This window comes from Choloepus didactylus, chromosome 13, assembly GCF_015220235.1.
Source record: "Choloepus didactylus isolate mChoDid1 chromosome 13, mChoDid1.pri, whole genome shotgun sequence".
Lineage (NCBI taxonomy): Eukaryota > Metazoa > Chordata > Mammalia > Pilosa > Megalonychidae > Choloepus > Choloepus didactylus.
The window spans coordinates 8,084,660-8,102,769 of record NC_051319.1 but is presented as its reverse complement, the minus strand read 5'-3'; the positions used below and the strand labels follow the sequence as shown (position 1 = coordinate 8,102,769).

Here is an 18,110-nt window from a genome sequence, read left to right as displayed (position 1 = left end):
CAAGGGCCTTGTCATGGGCTGATAGATGTACACGTAGGAAATATGGGTCTGGTAAGGTTGGACAAATTAAGAAATGAGGTTGTAAAGTGAGAATTAACTGTCACCATGTGGCAATCTTACACTGACCAATTCCAGCTTACCATCATGCAAGGCATACCATTATTTTTGCACAATCTGTTAACAAGCTTTTCCCTGAAGCTTCCTGTAGCCATTAAAACTAAGAGTTTTTAATGCAACATCATGTAAGGTGATGATACTACTATCAACAATGAATGGTTACTGAGAATTTAAATATATGCTGGGCACTAGGTTAAGTTGCCTTGCATGAATTACCTCTTTTAATCCATACAACTGTCCTATGAGATAAATATTATCCTAATTTTTCTTTCCAGATGAGAATTTAATTAACTTGCTTTGCCCAAGGTCACCCAGAAATTAAACTCAGTATTTCTAAAACTAGTCCTCAAGAATAAAGGTGTGAAAAACTCAAAATGATTTTGGGAAGAAAAGAAATTAAGACCTGCTCTATCAGAGACAAAATTGACTATTAAATGTAAAACAATCAAATCAAAAGTCATTCATTGATGGCTCTAGCCAACAACAAGAGTAGCAATACCAGAGGAGTGGGAGAACTAGATTTCCAGAGTCATAACAACATAATATCCAAAATATCCAATTCCCAACAAAACAAAAACAGAGGACAGAATGACCCATTCACAGGGAAAAAGAAAAAGAATCTGCCAAAAACCATCACTGAGGCATCTTACACACTGGAACTACTGGTCAAAGATTTTAGATCAACTGTGTTAAATACACTCAATGAGCTAAAAAAAATTCATACACAAAAACTAAAGAAACCTAAGAATATACTGAATAAAACAAAGAGAAAGAAATTATGAAACGCAACCAAACAGAAATTCCGGAACTGAAACGTACAGTAATTGAAATGAAAACTCACTAGATAGATTCAGTACAGATCTGAACAGGCAGAGGAAAGTATTAGTGACTCTGAAGACAACAGAACTGAAAAAATAGTGTGAGAAATGAAAAGAAAAAATAAAGAAGAAAAGTGAGCAGGGCTCAAAGACCTGTGGGACACCATGAAGCAAACTAACATATGCTTCATTGGAGTCCCAGAAGGATACAAGAGCAGGAAAGGGAGAAAAGTATTTGAAGAAATACTGGATAAAAACTTCCCAAATCTGATGAAAGATGAATATATGCATCCAGGAAGCTGAATGAACTCCAAGGTGGTAGACTCTAAGAGAGCTATACAATATAGTGACATTGTCAAAATCTGAAGACAAAGAGAGGACTCTGAAAGCAGTGAGAAGTGACTTATCACATAAAAAGGAGCCCCAATAAAATTAACAGTAGATGTCTCACCAGAAACCATGGAGGGCAGAAGACAATGGAAGAGCACATTTAAAGTCCTTAGAGAAAACACGTGTCAATCAAGAATTCTACATCCAGCAAAATTATCTTTCAAAAATAAAGGAGAATTTAAAACATTTACAGATAAAAGCTGAAAGAGTTGATTACCAGAAGACCTGCCTATAAGAAATGTCAAAGGGAGTCCTTCAAGCTGAAATAAAAGGACACCAGAAAGTAACTCAAAGCCATAAGAAATAAAGAACACTGGTAAAGGTAATCACATAGGTAAATATAAAATCCTGTATTACGGTACCTTTTAGTTTGTAAATGCTTCCCCCTGCCCCCATTTGACTCGTCAAATGTGTAAATAACATTAAAATCTACATTAATGTGCATACAATGTATAGATGTAATCTGAGACAATAATAATATAAAGGAAGAGGGATAAAGATATACGGCAGAGTTTGTATCGAAACTAGGTTGGTACCAGTTGAACTAGTTTGTTATTAGTTTAAGGTGTTCATTGTAATTACATGGTAACCACTAAAAACATAACTAAAAAATATAGAGGAAAGAAAAAAAGAAGGGTATCAAAATGGTACACTAAACAACTAAATGCAAAAAAGGCAGTAATGGAAAAATTGAATGGAAAAAAAATGCATTCAAGACATACAGCAAACAGCCTAAATAGCAGAGGAAAAATTATTCCTTTTTAGTTACTACTTTAAATATCAATGGATTAAACACACTTATTAAAGGGCAGAGATTGATAGGATGAAAAAGCACGATTCATCTACAGGCTGCCTGCAAGAGATTCACTTTAGGTATAAAAACATAAAGATGGTAAAAGTAAAAGAGTAGAAAAAGATATTCCATATAAACAGTAATTAAAAAAGAGCAGAAGTGGCTATTTATTCCCAGACAAAATAGACTAGATTGAAAAAGATTACAAGAGACACAAGTAGAAACATACATGCCCCTTACAACAGAGCCTCAAAATATATGAACCAAAAATTGAGAGAAAGGGAAGGGTGGAAAAAAAATGGACAGAAATGAAGAGACAAATATATTTCTACAATAATGGTTGGAGACTTCAATACACCACTTTCAATAACTAACAGAACATCTAAACAGAAGATTAATAAAGAAATAAAGGACCTGAACAACACTATTAACCAATTAGACCAACTGGATGTATATAAAACACTCCACCCAAGAACAGCAGAATTCACATTCTTATGTATACATGCAACATTTTCTAGGATAGACCATATGTAAGGATGCAAGTCAAATATTAATAAATTGAAAAATATTGAAAACAGGGAAAGTATCTTCTTAGATCACAATGGAATAAAGCTAGAAATCAATAACAGAAAACTGGAAAATTAAAAAACATGTGGAAGTTAAAAACACACTCTTCACCAATGAGTAAAAGAAGAAATCAAAAAGGAAATTAGGAAATATCTTGAAACATAGTAAAATGAAAACACAACATACCAAAACGTATGGGGTACAGGAACGGCAGAACTCCTGAGGAAAATTTATAGCTCTAAAATCCCTACATTGAAGAAGAACAAACATCTCAATTCAGAGACCTAATCTCAGAGCTGGAGGATCTAGAAAAAGCAGAGCCACTAAACCCAAAGTTAACAGAAGGAGGGAAACAACAAAGATTAAATGGAGGTAAATGAAACTGAGGGAAAAAAAAAAAAAAAAAGAACCAAAGAAACCTTTAACTAAATTGACAAAGGAGGAGAGAGGACACAAAAACTAAAATCAGGACTGATAGTGGGGACAAAACTGCTGACTTTATGGAAACAAAAAAAGAACTATAAGAAGGTACTATGAATAACTGTATGTCAACAAATCAGAAAACCTGGATGAAACTGACAAATTCCTAGAATCATATAAATTACCCAATCTGATGGAAGAAGAAATAGAAAAATCTCAACAAGTAAAGAAATAGAATCAGTAATTAAAAATTCCCCAAAAAAGAAAAGTCCAGGGACAAGACAAGGCTTCACTGCTGAATTCCACCAAACTTTTAAGAAGATTTCACTAACACCAACACCAATCTTTCTCAAATTCTTTGAAGAAACAAAAGAAGGATTACTTATCTCATTCTGACGCCACCATTACCCAGATACCAAAGCCAGGTTAAAAAAGCACAAGAAAATTACAGACAAACATAGATGCAAAAATCCTCAACAAAATTCTAGCAACACAAATCCCATCAATATGTTAAACGGATTATACACCATGAGCAAGTGGGATTTATTCCAGGAATCCAAGGATGGTTTAACCTAAGAAAATCAATACAATAAACCACATTAATAGAACACAGGGCAAAAAAAAACCACAGGGTCTTTTCAACTGATGCAGAAAAGGTATTTGACAAAATCCAACAGACTTCATGATTACAATCCTCAGAAAACTAGGTATAGAGAGGAACTTTCTCAACCTGGTAAGGGTAATTAATGAAAAATACACAGCAAATATCATACAAAATGCTGAAAGACTGAAAAGCTCTCCTCCTATGATCAGGAACAAGACAAAGATGGCTGCTGTCACCACTGTTATTCAATACTGTGCTGGAGGTCCTGGCCAGAGCAAGCAGGCAAGAGAAAAAAATAAAAGGTATTCAAATTGCAAACGAAGAAGAAAATTATCCCTATTTGCAGACGACATGATCCTGTATATAGAAAATCCCAAAGAATCCACAAGAAAGCTTCCAGAAGTAATAAATGAATGCAGCAGAGTTGTAGAGTACAAGATAAACATGTAGAAGTCAACTGGGGTTCTATACCCCAGTAATGAAAAATCTCAAAAAGAAATAAAAAAAATAATTCCATTTTCAAAAGCATCCAAAAGAATAAAATACCTAGGAATTAATTTAACCAATGAGGTGAGAAGACTTGTACACTGAAAACTACAAAACACTGCTGAGAGAAATTAGGGGACTTAATTAAATGGAAGGATATCCCAAGCTGATGTATTGAAAACTCAATATTGTTAAGATGTCAAGACTACCTAAAGTGATCTACAAATCCAATACAATCCCTATCAAAATTCCAGCAGCCCTTTTTTCAGAAATGGAAAAGGTGAACCTCAAATTCATGTGGAATTATAAGAACCCCAAATAGCCTAAACAATCTTGAAAAAAGAAAAACAAAGTTGGAGGTCTCACCCTTCCTGCTTTCAAAACTTATTACAAAACTACAGTAATTAAAACAGGGTGGTACCGGCATACAGATAGGCATAAAAACAACTGGAAAAGAATTGAGAGCCGAGAGATAACAATGCCATTTGATTTTTGACAAGGGTGCAAGTCCAGTCCATTCAGTAGGGAAACAGCAGCCTATGCAATAAATAGTACTGGGACAACTGGGGATTGAAAAGCAAAAGAATGAAGGTAGACCCCTACCTCTCACTATATACAAAAATTAATTCAAAATGGATCAATGACCTAAACAGAAGGGTTAATGCTATAAAACTCTTACAAGAAAACAGGGAAATATCTTCAGAATCCTGTAGTAGGTAATGGATTTTTAGATTTTACATCAAAAGCACAAGCAACAAAAGAAAAAGTAGATAAATGAGACTTCATCAAAATTAAAAACTTGTGCATCAAGGGACATTATCAGCAATGTGAAAATGTAACATACAGAATAGGAGAAACTATTTGGAAACCATATAGCCAATAAAGGTTTAATATCCACAATATAGAAAGAACAACTACAATTCAACAACCAAAAGACAAACAATCCAGTAAAAAATAGGCCAAGGATTTGAATAGACATTGCTCCAAAGCAAATATTCAGATGCCAGTAAGTAAATGAAAAGATGCTCAACACCATTAGCCATTAGGAAACTGCAAATTCAAACAACAATGTGCTACCTCTTCATACTAACTAGAATAGCTATTAATAAAACAAAAATTAACAAGTGTTGGAAAGGATGTAAAAAATAGGAACACTCATTGTTGGCAGGAATATAAAATGGTGCAGACACTGTGGAAGACAGTTTGGCAGTTCCTCAGAAAGTTATGTTTAGAATTACCATATGACTTGGCAATCCCATTTCTAGGTATATAACAAAAAGAACTGTAAGCAGGAACTCGAACAGGTATTTGCACACCAACATTCATAGCAGCATTTTCCACAACTGCCAAAAGATGGAAGCAATCCAAGTGTCCATCAACAGAGCAATCCAAGTGTCCATCAACAGATGAATGGATGAACAAATTATGGTGTATACATATAATAAAATATTATTCACCTGTAAAAAGTGAGGTGTTGGTACATATTACAATATGGATGAAACCTGAAGATATGTTGAGTAAAATTACCCAGACATAAAAGAACAAATGTTATATGTTTTCTCTTATATGTATAAGCAAATTCATAGAGACAGTAAACAGAAGAGCTGTTAAGGGTGGGGAGAGGGAGGTGAGAGAACACAGAGTTACTGCTAAATGAGTATGAGTTTTGGTTTGAGATGAATGAAAATAGTCCGGAAACAGTGGGGAAAGTAACACTGATCGTCAAGATGCTTAATGTCAAAGAACTCTTCACTTAAAAATTAAACACACACACAAACAAAATGGTACAGTACTTGTGAAAAAAAATAGATTAAAATAGGTAACAGAATTGAATGCCATCCCTTGCTATATTAATTCCTTCTATGTGATTTCAAATTAATGGGAGTGTTCTCATTACAGTATGAACAATTTCTTGCTCATACACAGCAAATGTCTGGTTAACAGCTAGAAAAAAAAAGTTCTCTTATTATACCTTTGTCTCAGCATCAGATTGATGTTGATACATTTTCCCATCCTGTCAATATATTATTTCAACTAAAATTAGAAGCAAGTTTGTTTTACATAAAAATGGTTACCAAATACTGGTACAGAAGACAGAATTCAAACCCAGTTATCACTGGCTTGAGTTGTCTGCATTAAATAGCAGAGCTAAATATGAAGTGCAAATCATTTAGCCAACTACCATGTTCCTGCTTGCTTTATTACGTTTAAATGTTTATAAGTGTGACCACAAAGAACACCTATCTATAACTGCATATTATCAATATTTCCTGAATGTTAACAGCTTAGTTTTCATTAATAGAACCTTTGCAGTTACTATAATAAATGTATGCTAAGCAAATGTGACTTTATGACCCTACAGCAAGCGTATCACAAAAGGGGCATCAAAATTAGGGAGGAAAGGAAGAATAGATTTCTCAAGGAGAAAAAAACCCATTCAGTACATCAACTTGCACTTTCCTCTTAAATAAATTTCAGATTGACTAGAAGAAAATACAAGTGGAATTGCTGCTTTTTCAGTGGGGAAAGAATTTTTTAGAAAAGACCGCAAAGAAAGGAGGAGTAAACTAAGAAAATCAGAACATCCACATACCATACCATCTGAAAAAATGTATTGTCACTAATATTAAAACAAGGGTTTTTGCTTTTTGACTATCCAGTTGGCAAAGATTAGAGAAATTATAATAATTAACAGCCAAAGTTTTAATAGGATGGACACTGAAGGTAGGGTGTACATTGACATGTCTTCCTTGGAGAGCAATTTGGAAAATTCATGGGGAGTCTTTAAAGTTTTCATAGCTTTTGATCTTAGTCAAAATCACTCCTATGAATTCTACTCCAAGGAAACAATCATTTATGGACAAAGACATTCACTACAAGATTATTTATAAAAAAATGGAAAACAACCTAAATAGTCATCGACAGAGATATAGTCAATTACATAAGCATGTAACCATGGTATACACCCCACGATGGACTCATACACAGTCACTAAAGTTTTAAAGAATAATGAGATGGTGGAAAGCTCAGAACACACAATAACCAAACAGAGAAAACCACAAAATTGTATGATCAAATTTTTAAGAATTATAGATCAGATGCCATGTTAACCTCTTTACATATCATCTAATTTCATCTCCCCCAACAGTCTGATATTATATGGTATTTGCACAGAAAAAAAGGCCAACATCTCAAAAATACTAACAGTAATTATTCCAGGGCGGTGAAAATTCAAGAGATTCAAAATTTTTCTATTTTAATTTTCTTCCGTGAGTCTATATTACTTATTTTCAGAAGAAGGTAAGCATCATTTTAAAAAGTAACTGACCTTAAGAGCACTCTCTGGCTTAAAATAGGCTTAAACATAGGTTAACTAAAAATTCCATAGTGTACCAACTAGTGGGAAATCATTTTGGGGAAGGGGATCCCATTAGTGTCCAAATAGAAGGATTAAAAATAGAAGAGAACTATGTCAAGGATATCCAGTATTTACTGTTTTAGAATAAACTACCCTCACGTAATTAAAAAAAAAAAAGTAATTGCTTCTTGAAAAATCTTTTTACCTATGCACTAAAATTAAGTCTGACTTCTTTAGAACTTCATTCCCTAATGGCAGAAGAATGTAACCTAAAAATATAAAAATGAGGAGTCATTGTCAAGAAATTAATTAAATTTAAGAGCAAGACAGCATATATAAAGGAAAACTTACTTAGGAAGATGCCTTATGAGTACATCTTTGCATATCGGCTGCTCAGCCAAAGTGAGCCAAAATTCACAAGCTTCTAAAGCCACATTTTCATCTTGATCTTGGGTCCTCTGCAGCATGTACTGTAAACAAAGGGATCTTAATATTACTGAGCTTAAATCATACAATTAAAATAAACTCAATCCTACATCAGCAAGTTAATGGCCCTTTGCTATGGCCTTGTTCTTCACAGTGGTTCTCAACCTTAGCTTTGGATTATTTTTAAAAGCTGCTTAGGTGATTCTAAAATGCAGTCAAATTTAACAACCACTGCTTTGGAATGTTGCCCAATGAAAAGTGTTCAGAGCATGTACTGTTCATCTGCTTATGAAGAGGCGTATCTTGTTTTATGAAACCACGGAGACTGAAATGAGTATTAATAAATCACATATTAAGCCTTCTTGGAAAAATCAAGATAAAGAACATTATAATAACACATAACAACTCGAGACTTTATTTGTAAAATGTTTAGACTTGCATGTATTTATAGGAAGGAATGTATACATATCCAACTTATAAAAGTTAAAATTTTTCATTTTTGCAAAGTAGTGCCTATAAATTCCTTAGGGTGAATATAATTTATAATTTCCAACAAAATAATTTATAACTTCCAACAAAACAGACTGATCATGTCCTCTGAACATGCTGAGACGAATTTCCTCTTAAAGTAGCGTGTTATCGCAAAATCTATTCAGAGGCATAGTGTTTACCCTTTTTTAAGAAACTCCTCCAGACACAACCAAGATAAAGATAATCATAAGTACTCTTGTGATATCCCAGTTTACCTGGGGCTGGAATTGGGGTCAACTGATGAGTTCCTTGTACTTATCCTCTGACAGATTGATTGAAACATATGACATAACAAAATGTAACAGCTGTGACAGGCCAGTTCCCCATTACATGCCGTATCATGTCCTACTCCTACTGTACATGTTGGAGAAAGAACTGTAGCTTTACAAATTAAGTTCCTCAGCTTTGTTCTGACACTAGCAATAGATAAAATGTCTTTAAACTTCAGGATAATTCCAAACTTTCTCACTGAACTCTCAACCAACCCCATCTGACTCTATTAAACATGTTAACAGACAGAATAGGCTCATCAAAGAAAACATTGTTTGTCTCCATCATAAACTGCTACACATCCTTTTCTCTATGACTATCTTTTCTAAAAGGAGTTGCAGCACACCATGGATGCTAACCTTTGCTTAAGTCTTAGCACCCACCCTTTAAAAAATACATTCCCTATTTATCCCCTTCCTTCATACCATATGGACCTATGGAAGTGAAAGGGAGGCTGCAGATAATATACTATTTAAAACATTTGCAATGCTCTACGATACTCACATACAACTTATACCTAGCAATACAAAAATAAGGTGGTACACCTGACTCTAGCAGTACTTAGTAATGCCTATACAATAAATTTCATTTTTTCAGTTATTATATATCTTTTTTTAAAAATATGGCTAAGCTATTATATATTCCTTTTTAAAAATATGGCTAAGAACTTCCTAGTAAAATTATTTTAAACATACAGGTATTGAACGAGACCCTTTTAAAATCTAAGTGTTTTCCTGGAAATAAGTGTAACGGTTATGTCTTTTCTACTCAGAAATCTCATCATTGCCATAAATCACAAGTTGTTCAGATGAATTTTACCAGCAATGGAAAGAAAGCAAACTCTTATCTTTAATTCTAAAGTCCAATGACACAAGAGTATGTCAGTCTCCCAAAGTTTGATTTACCATTTAACCTATGTGTAGTAAACACCATCTAAATATCTCCTAGTTACCCAGGTTAAAAGCTATCTGCTCTTTTAAGTAACTCCCCCCACCCCCTTAACATCTTAACTCTCATGAAAGAAAAATTACCATATAGATAATTAAAAATCTTAGGACAATCATAACTATTGTTTATACCCACCCTCCCAAACAACTGTGTGAAATAAACTGAAAAAACCGTGATTTCTCAATATATATTTGGGGCCCAAAGTTTTTCTAGGGAGAAAGACTTTAAATTCAGTTACCTCAACTATATTATGCATGTGAGGAAGCAGGCGATCCATTCTAACTTCAAGCAACATCACAAGAGCTCGGCACACATTTTTCCGTACCTCTGGTTCTTCATCACCAGCCAATGCAAAGAGATTCTATTATACAAGAAAACACATTTTTGTTTTCCTAGTTTAAAAATCCAATACATTAAGAAGGTTTATACATACTAATGAACAATCTGCACCTTGGTGTCATTTGAAAGACATTCTTTCTGATCTAAAAGTAGATCAGTTGTATTCTGAAGTCATTTTTAGTTTGCAAAATTAAAGTTATGTGGCTAGGACATAAGGGCTTTCATCTAGCTCATCCAGAAGCAGAGATAATCATTGAAACACAATTTGATTTTACCCCTCTGACAAGACAGTGTTTCTACCTACCCTGATTCTTGAGCTAGTAATGGGTAAATTTCTACAAAAGCATCAATAACTGGGAAATATATACTCGGTTTCTAACAACTTAACCTTAAATTGCTGTTCACTGAGTTAACTACAGAAAAAAGGGTGCAATAAAAGTAGCAATCTTACACTCTTCCTAACAAGTTTCTCTACAAGGTACAATAGAATGCCTGAATGAACAACAGACTATTTCCTTTAATCTTCAAAACTCCGAGATGTTATTGTTCATTTAATTTTACATGTAGGGAAATGAAGTTTTTCAACTTGGTAGCCAGTGGGAGTATTTCAATTTGGTTTTCATGGAATCAAGTACACACTCATTTTATTATACCAATAAGCCTCCCCTCCACCAGATAACAAGCTGTCTCTCCTAGGGATTACAAGTGTGGATGTGAGAAGAAAATGAAGCCTTTTCCATCTCATTTATGAGGTCTTATTTACTTACACACACACACACACACACACACACACACTCTCTCTCTCTCTCTCTCTCAGATTAAAAGCAGTAAACAGATTATTAAAAAAAAAAATCCACTGTGTCCTATTGTATTTTCTCAGGAAATCACAGAAATGTCTCCAAAAAGATGACCCTGAAATCATATAATGAGAAAGGGATAAGATGACGGCCTTCAACAATCAAATGTAATGATATATGAAGTATGGTTGTAGCATTTTAAAAATAGCCTCTTCTCTGACAATGCTCACTTTATCCTATTTCTAAGATAACAAGATTTTTCCAAGTCCTGCCTCCACATCTGAAGCTTTCAAAATTCTGTAGTTCCTCTTTTAATCAGATATTTTACATAGCCAGAGAAGAATAATGTGCTTTTCCAGCAGGACCTGCCTGTATGTTAGATATCCATCTTTCATTAAATTTGATATTGACTTAACAATTTATAATTTAAATTATTTCATAAATTCACTTTAGAAAACAGCATCTGAGTGAGAAGGATCCAGTGCTATCACCTACAGTTGCCACTTGTTATTACTGTCACTGAATAAATATCCAGTTTTGCCAAAGTATATGTTATAGCAATGTATCAGTAACCAATTCCCTTTCATTAGCATTATGGCAAGACTTTGCAGCCGTAACATCACCCCCAATGAAGACACTGATGAATTGAAGGAACCAATTAATTAAATCCATTTATTCATTTAACAAATATTTATCAAGGAGCTATCCTATGTCAGACACTATTCTAAGTGAAGAGATTTAGCTATGAACAACAGAGAAAAATCCCTCTTTTCACAGAGTTTTTATATTCTAAAAGTATGGTATGTGAGAATGTTAAAAATGCTCTGGGGAAAAATGAAACAGGAAGGGGAAAAGGGAATGCTGGGAGACATTTTCACCTTCACATGTTACTACCTACTGCTCTGAAGAAAGTCTTTTGGCATTTTTGCAAACTGCCTACTCTAGCACAAGATGGCTTACTATATTTAGATTTGTATAAAACAGTGCTTCTCAAACTATTTATAGTTAAGGACTAGTTTTTACTTTTAAATTTCTAATCTGCTATCTACTATAAAAACTTCTTGATGCTCACTTCCCTTCTCATCTCATCATGTACTAGTACCAAACTGTTTTTGGACTAGCACTACTCTTGGATCCATACTTTGAGAAGCGCTGTTGTAAAATACTAGAATATCTAAATCTAAATTTATCTACAATGAACATGCCTGAGAATCTGAAAGAACAAAGAATAGTGATAAAATGACAATCTCAGAAGGCTCTAAGAATCTTCCAGAGGTTTACTGCTTTCGTAGGATGGAGAACTAACCGAAACTTGCAGTACCATGGAAGTGTTAATATAGCATTTAACACAAATACAAAGTATTTTTTTAAATGTTGTGAAATGACCTAGCTCTGCCTTCTGAGTACAGTTCTATGGAATTTCTATTTTCAGAAAATTTAAGTTCTTTTGATCTAAGTTATATTTCCTTATAAAACATTGGTGTGTCCAGCACTGTAACCTTTATTAAGCTGTCAAAAATACTAAGGTGAAATATTAATATAGTTACAACTACTATTACTTCTAAAAGTAATAGCAGCTAATATTTACAGTGCTTACTCTGTGGCAGGCATTGCTCCAATTTATTTACATGAACTATGTGCTGGTTTGAATCTGTTATATACCCCATAAAAGAATAGGTTCTTTTAATCCACTCTTGTGGGGGCAGACCTACTGTGGGTGGGATCTTTTGATTAGATTACTTCCATGGAGATGTGACCCCACCCATTCAAGGTAGGTCTTAATTAGTTTACTGAAGTCCCTGAAGAGAGCTCAGAGAGAGAGAGAACTCAGAGCCGAAAGACCCAGATGCTTGGAGATGCTAAGCTAAGAGATGAAGTCCAGAGATTGCTCCAGAAAGGCTAAGAGAGGACCCCTAGACGCTTAGAAAGAAATACCCTGGGAGAAACAAGCAAGGACACACAGGTGAGAAAGAAAAGCTAAGACAGAAGCCCAGAGACATTTTAGAGAAAGCAACAGAAAGGAAACGCTAACCCAGAGAGAGACCCAGCAGACTCCGGCCATGTGCTTTCCCATGCGACAGAGGAACCCCAGATGCCACCGGCCTTTCTTCAAAGAAGATATCATACTACCAATGCCTTAACTGGGACATTTTCATGACCTCAAACTGTAAATTTGTGAACTAATAACCCCCCCATTGTAAAAGTCAATCAACTTACGGTATTTTGCATCCCAGCAGCTTTAGCAAACCGGAACAAACTACCTTAAAACAGTCCAACAGGTAGGACTGTTACTCTAATTGAAAGCAGGGACTCAAACAGATATACACAATGATATTCATAGTGGCATTATTCACAATTGCCAAAAGATAGAAGTGTCTAAGTGTCCATCAACTGAAGAATGGATAAACAAAATGTGCTATGTACACAAACAGCTTAATTTTACTGACTATGAAACTGGAAAGTTAGATCTAGTGCCCAAGGTCACACAGCTAGTAAGCTGTGGAGTGGGGATTTGAACCCGGGCAGTCTTACTCTAATCTTATCTACTAATACAATTCCACCTCTAGACCAAATTATGCTGAAAACACCTTGCAGGCATAACATATGTTTTTGTATACTGAAAAGAAATTTATGAAAATTACGCCGTCTTCTTGCTTTTATGAAAAAGTTAAAAGATGCTTATTGAGATTTAAGAGTCTGTTTTCCCCCTTGATACTTCCAATTTTACAACAGAAAACTAGAAATACTATCCTTTGTCTGTGCCTTCAGATTCTTTGATAAAGCATATTTATCCAACTTTGCCAATCTTTCTCATTTCAAATATTGCAAATGAGCTGGGAGATTAAATTCCCATATGCAATTTAAACAGAATAGCAGACATTTTTAAAGTAGGCAATTTATTATACAAACATCCCCCTCATGATCAATATTTGCATCATGATACAAGTAGGAAAATAACAAAAAGTACTTTAATTTCAGTTAACAAAAATTACAAAGTTTATATTGTACCCAATTTTAATGCTATTGAAATAATTTAACTAAATATTAGCCGTTTACATAATTATAAACTATTATACTTGTGAAAAGAGAGGAACAACTCTTACCTCAATAAATGAATCAATGTGTAACATCAGAGCTTGAGTCCTACTGATGATAAACTGATTGACACATGCAACAGCATGAGACCTAGAAACAAAAATTTTAAATTTAAAACATGCTCACTGCAGTTTTTTTTATTTATAGAAGATCAGTAAGAGCTTAAATATTCCTCCATAAAAAAGTGATTGTCTACATACAACCATATATATACCCATTAGAAGCATGAGCCAAATCTCTTTGTATATTAATTGAGAAAGAAGGTGAAATGCAAGTTGCAGAGCAGTATGTTAGTGTTTCTAAGCAACTGAAAATTGTCTGAAAAAGCAGGTGCAAATTTTTAATAGCGGCTACACTGTGGCTGGGCAGTGGAGGGTGGGGGGGGATTGGGGAGAGCATAATGGGGATTTATTTTATATACCTACAGATTTAAGAATAATGGCATTAATTCCTTTTGAAAGTAAAAATAATGAAGTGTCTATGTCTGTGTGTTCTGGCATACCAAGTTCAATCTCCCAGCAATTCTTAACGATACTACCTTCAACATATACCCTTAATCCAATCACTTCTCATTATCTCTACTTCTTCCCTAGGCCAAACCATGATTTCTCCTGGGGATTACTGCAATAGGCTATAAATGGTTTCCAGGCCTCCACTATAGCCGGTTCGGCACACATGAGTAAGATCACATTACTCTGTTCAGATCCTTCAAGTGAAACTTAAATCTAGTTTTTATGGCCCAGACCAGCAGTCAGCAAACATTTTCTGCAAAGGACCAACTAGTAAAGATTTTAGATTATGAAGGCAACATAAGATCTCTAGCAACTGTCACCATCATTTGAAAACAAAAACAAAAACCACAAAACATGCAACATATAAAATATAGAGACCAATTTTTACTCCTACGTTATGGGCTAGACTTGGCCTCATGAGTCAGTTTGCCAACCCCTGGCCTAGATAATCCCATATAACATGGATCCTACCTACCTCCCTAACTTCATTTCCTACTATGCTACAGCCAAAGTTTTTTTCTTCTGTTACTCTAAAAGGTGATTGTAACTTCAGGGCTTTTGCACTTACTATATCCATTCTCCTAAATGTTCTTTCTCTAGATGTTTCAAAGATTTGCAGCCTTACTTTTGCTCAGGGTCTCTGCAGAAATGTTACCTTCACGAAGAGCATTCTATGCAAAATACCTCTGGTGTATCTCCTTATTCTCATTATTTTCCATAATATTTATCACTACCTGAAATATTACTTGTTATGTTCCTCTGCCTTCTACTCCTGAAATATAAACTTACTTAGATATACTTATCTTAGATATACTTATCTTAGAAGTATATCACAAGTTAATTAGGACTTGCCCACAAAATAAAACTAGAAAAAGGAACATGTATATATTCCTGGGACACTGTCTGCAGAAACCTTAGAAATAATGTAAAGACCCTTCATGTTTTAAAGAAAAATGAGGCCCAAGTGTCTTACCCAAAAGTGTAGCTAGCTAGGTAAGGGGTCTTCTGACTTCTACACCATGCCTCCTCCTTCATATTTCTTTGTGTGCATATAGGACAAAATTTAAAAGGCATAAAGGAGGAAAGTCTCTCTCTTCAGCCTCATCCCCCAGAAGCAAATACTACTAGCATTCCCCAAATAACTTTTTTCTATTTTTATTTACAAACACTCTATACCCACACCAGCTAAAAACTCCCCTTCCATCCAGTGACCTCTAATCTATTTTCTGTTTCTGCAAATTTGGTATTTCTAGGTATCTCTCATAAGTGACTTACCATACAATATTTGTCTTTATATGCCTTGCCTATTTCACTTAGCATGTTTGAAAATTCTTCCATGTTGGAGCATGTCTCAAAACTTCATTCCTTTTTATGGTCACATTAACATTCCACTGTGGGTATGTACTACATTTTGTTTATCCATTCATTTGGTGACGGACACTAAGGTTGCTTCTTACTTTTTGGCTATTATGAATAATGTCTCTATAAACACTGTTATATGTGATACCCTGTTATCACTTTCTTTGGGTATATACCTAGGTGTGGAATTGTGGAGTCATATGATAATACTACAAATAACTTTTTGAGGAACTGACATATTGCTTCTCACAGTGGATGAGCCATTTTACACTCCCATCAAAAATGCAACAAAGTATCAATTTCTCCACATCCTCTCAAATAATTTCTAAAAATTTACAAATCGTTTAGTTCTGACAACTATGTTCTTTAAACCTCAATGTCTTTTTGGTAAAAGAATTTAGCATTAATATAGAAAAGTTGCTTTTCTATACATCATCAGCAAAAGAAGACATAAAAAACAATAAAAGGTAACTTACAGTTACCATTCATAACAGTGTCAGAGAAGACCATGTACCTAGGAATAAATCTAATAAAATATCCTCAAGACCTCATATGGGAAAAGTAGAAAACTTTATTAAGAAATTAGTATTATGATGATGTCTATTTCCTCTAAATTAATCTATGAATCAATGCAATTCCAACAGAAATTTTAACAAATTCAAATTTGTTAATTCTAGATTTTATAAGGAAGAGAAGATACCCCTAGTGGCTAGGATGTAGGTTCTATAAGGAACCAGATCTAGGGTAAAAATATATACAGACAATAAACCTAGAACAAGTGACTATCCATGCATATAAAATTAAAATAAAAACTTCTTTATAGTATCTGATGATTAAACAACAACAGAGGCACATATTCACACATTTTAATCAATTTCTTAATTAAATCTGTCTCTAGCACAATGTCACTGGCAATTTTCTGAAGAATGAATTTTTTTAATATGGTCTCTTCATTACAGATCTTAATATTTTTACACTGGAAAAACAAAAAACAAAAAACAAAAAACACTACCTTTAGAGGTAAATGAGATATTTAGTAAGCTCAGAGTAAATTCTCACAAATGGAGGATATCCTCAATTGTAGTATTTCATCCTGGAATGCCTGAGGATTTCAAGCCAAGTATCATTTTTTTTAGTCTTTCTTCAAGAAATACTACAGTAAGATAAAATTCTTCAAAAATAAGTTGTTTATTTATGTTTATTTCAAATGTTCTGCAATAGTTACACGCTGTACACCAGTAGGCCCTCTTATTTTCATCTCATTATGGGACAAAATATAAATTTACCCTACTACAAATAGAAGACAACATCAAAAAATTCTTCCAAGTTGAGATAGTACGGAGTGCAATTAAAAAACTAAAAATTATCCCTCCATGTACCATTTGAGCTCTCATTTAATCCGTCCAGCTCCTTACTTGCTTTGCAGGAATTCACTCCAATATCTTCCTGTTATAAGCTTTGCTTTAAATAAATGAAATCTGCCAAAAACTGCAAAAGCTCAAAATTTTGCCCTAAGATGTATAGATGTATCAGAACTCAATCTGAAGCTAAGGCAACAAAACAGTGTGTACCTGACCAATGGAATGAGGGGCTCATAAACAGACTTAAGACATATGGAACTTTGCATATGAGAGAAGTGATATTTTAAATCAATAGAAGAAAAGAAAGGGTGATTTAAAAAATAGGTTAGGAAAATATTATCCATATTAAAAAGATAGATGTATCCCTATCTCACATCACACCCAGAAAGACTACAGATGTATGAAGATCTTAAATGTCAAAACCAAACACAACTTTAAAACACTTAGTAAATGATACTCCCTTTATCCAGTGTATAGGCAGATCAGTCAAAAAATAAAGACAAAAAACATATAAATAATAGGGGGAGATAAGGGGTATGGGATGTTTTGGGTGTTCTTTTTACATTTTTCTTTATTTTGGAGTAATGAAAATGTTCTAAAATTGGTTGTGGCAATAAATGCACAACTATATGAGACTGTGAACCCTTGACTGTATACTTTGGATGGATCATATGGTGTGTGAATATATCTCAATAAAACTGCATTAAAAAAAAAAAACAAAATCCTTAGTACAGACAAAAAAAAGGGGGGGGGGGGGGGAGAAGACATTCTCCATACACAAAACTGATGAACGGATGAGAATTTCTTCCAGTCAGCGGCGCACCAAACAACCCAATAGAAAAAAGAACAGAAAAAGGCAACACATACCGGCAATACATCTATGATGAGATGTTCAATGCCATTAATAACAGGGAATGA

At 34.2% G+C, this 18,110-nt stretch overlaps 1 protein-coding gene across 4 annotated transcripts in view; it reads right to left on the bottom strand.

Annotated features, from left to right (window-relative positions):
• TNPO1 (transportin 1) overlaps positions 1 to 18,110 on the bottom strand; it is a 99,357-nt gene that overhangs the window by 34,900 nt on the left and 46,347 nt on the right. For all 4 annotated transcript variants that reach the window (XM_037800812.1, XM_037800813.1, XM_037800814.1 and 1 more), the window contains exons 7-9: positions 13,969 to 14,050; positions 9,967 to 10,089; positions 7,905 to 8,023 (exon numbers count right to left, since the gene is read on the bottom strand). In XM_037800812.1, the coding sequence (XP_037656740.1) occupies positions 7,905 to 8,023; positions 9,967 to 10,089; positions 13,969 to 14,050 (324 nt within the window). The remainder of the gene's footprint in view (positions 1 to 7,904; positions 8,024 to 9,966; positions 10,090 to 13,968; positions 14,051 to 18,110) is intronic.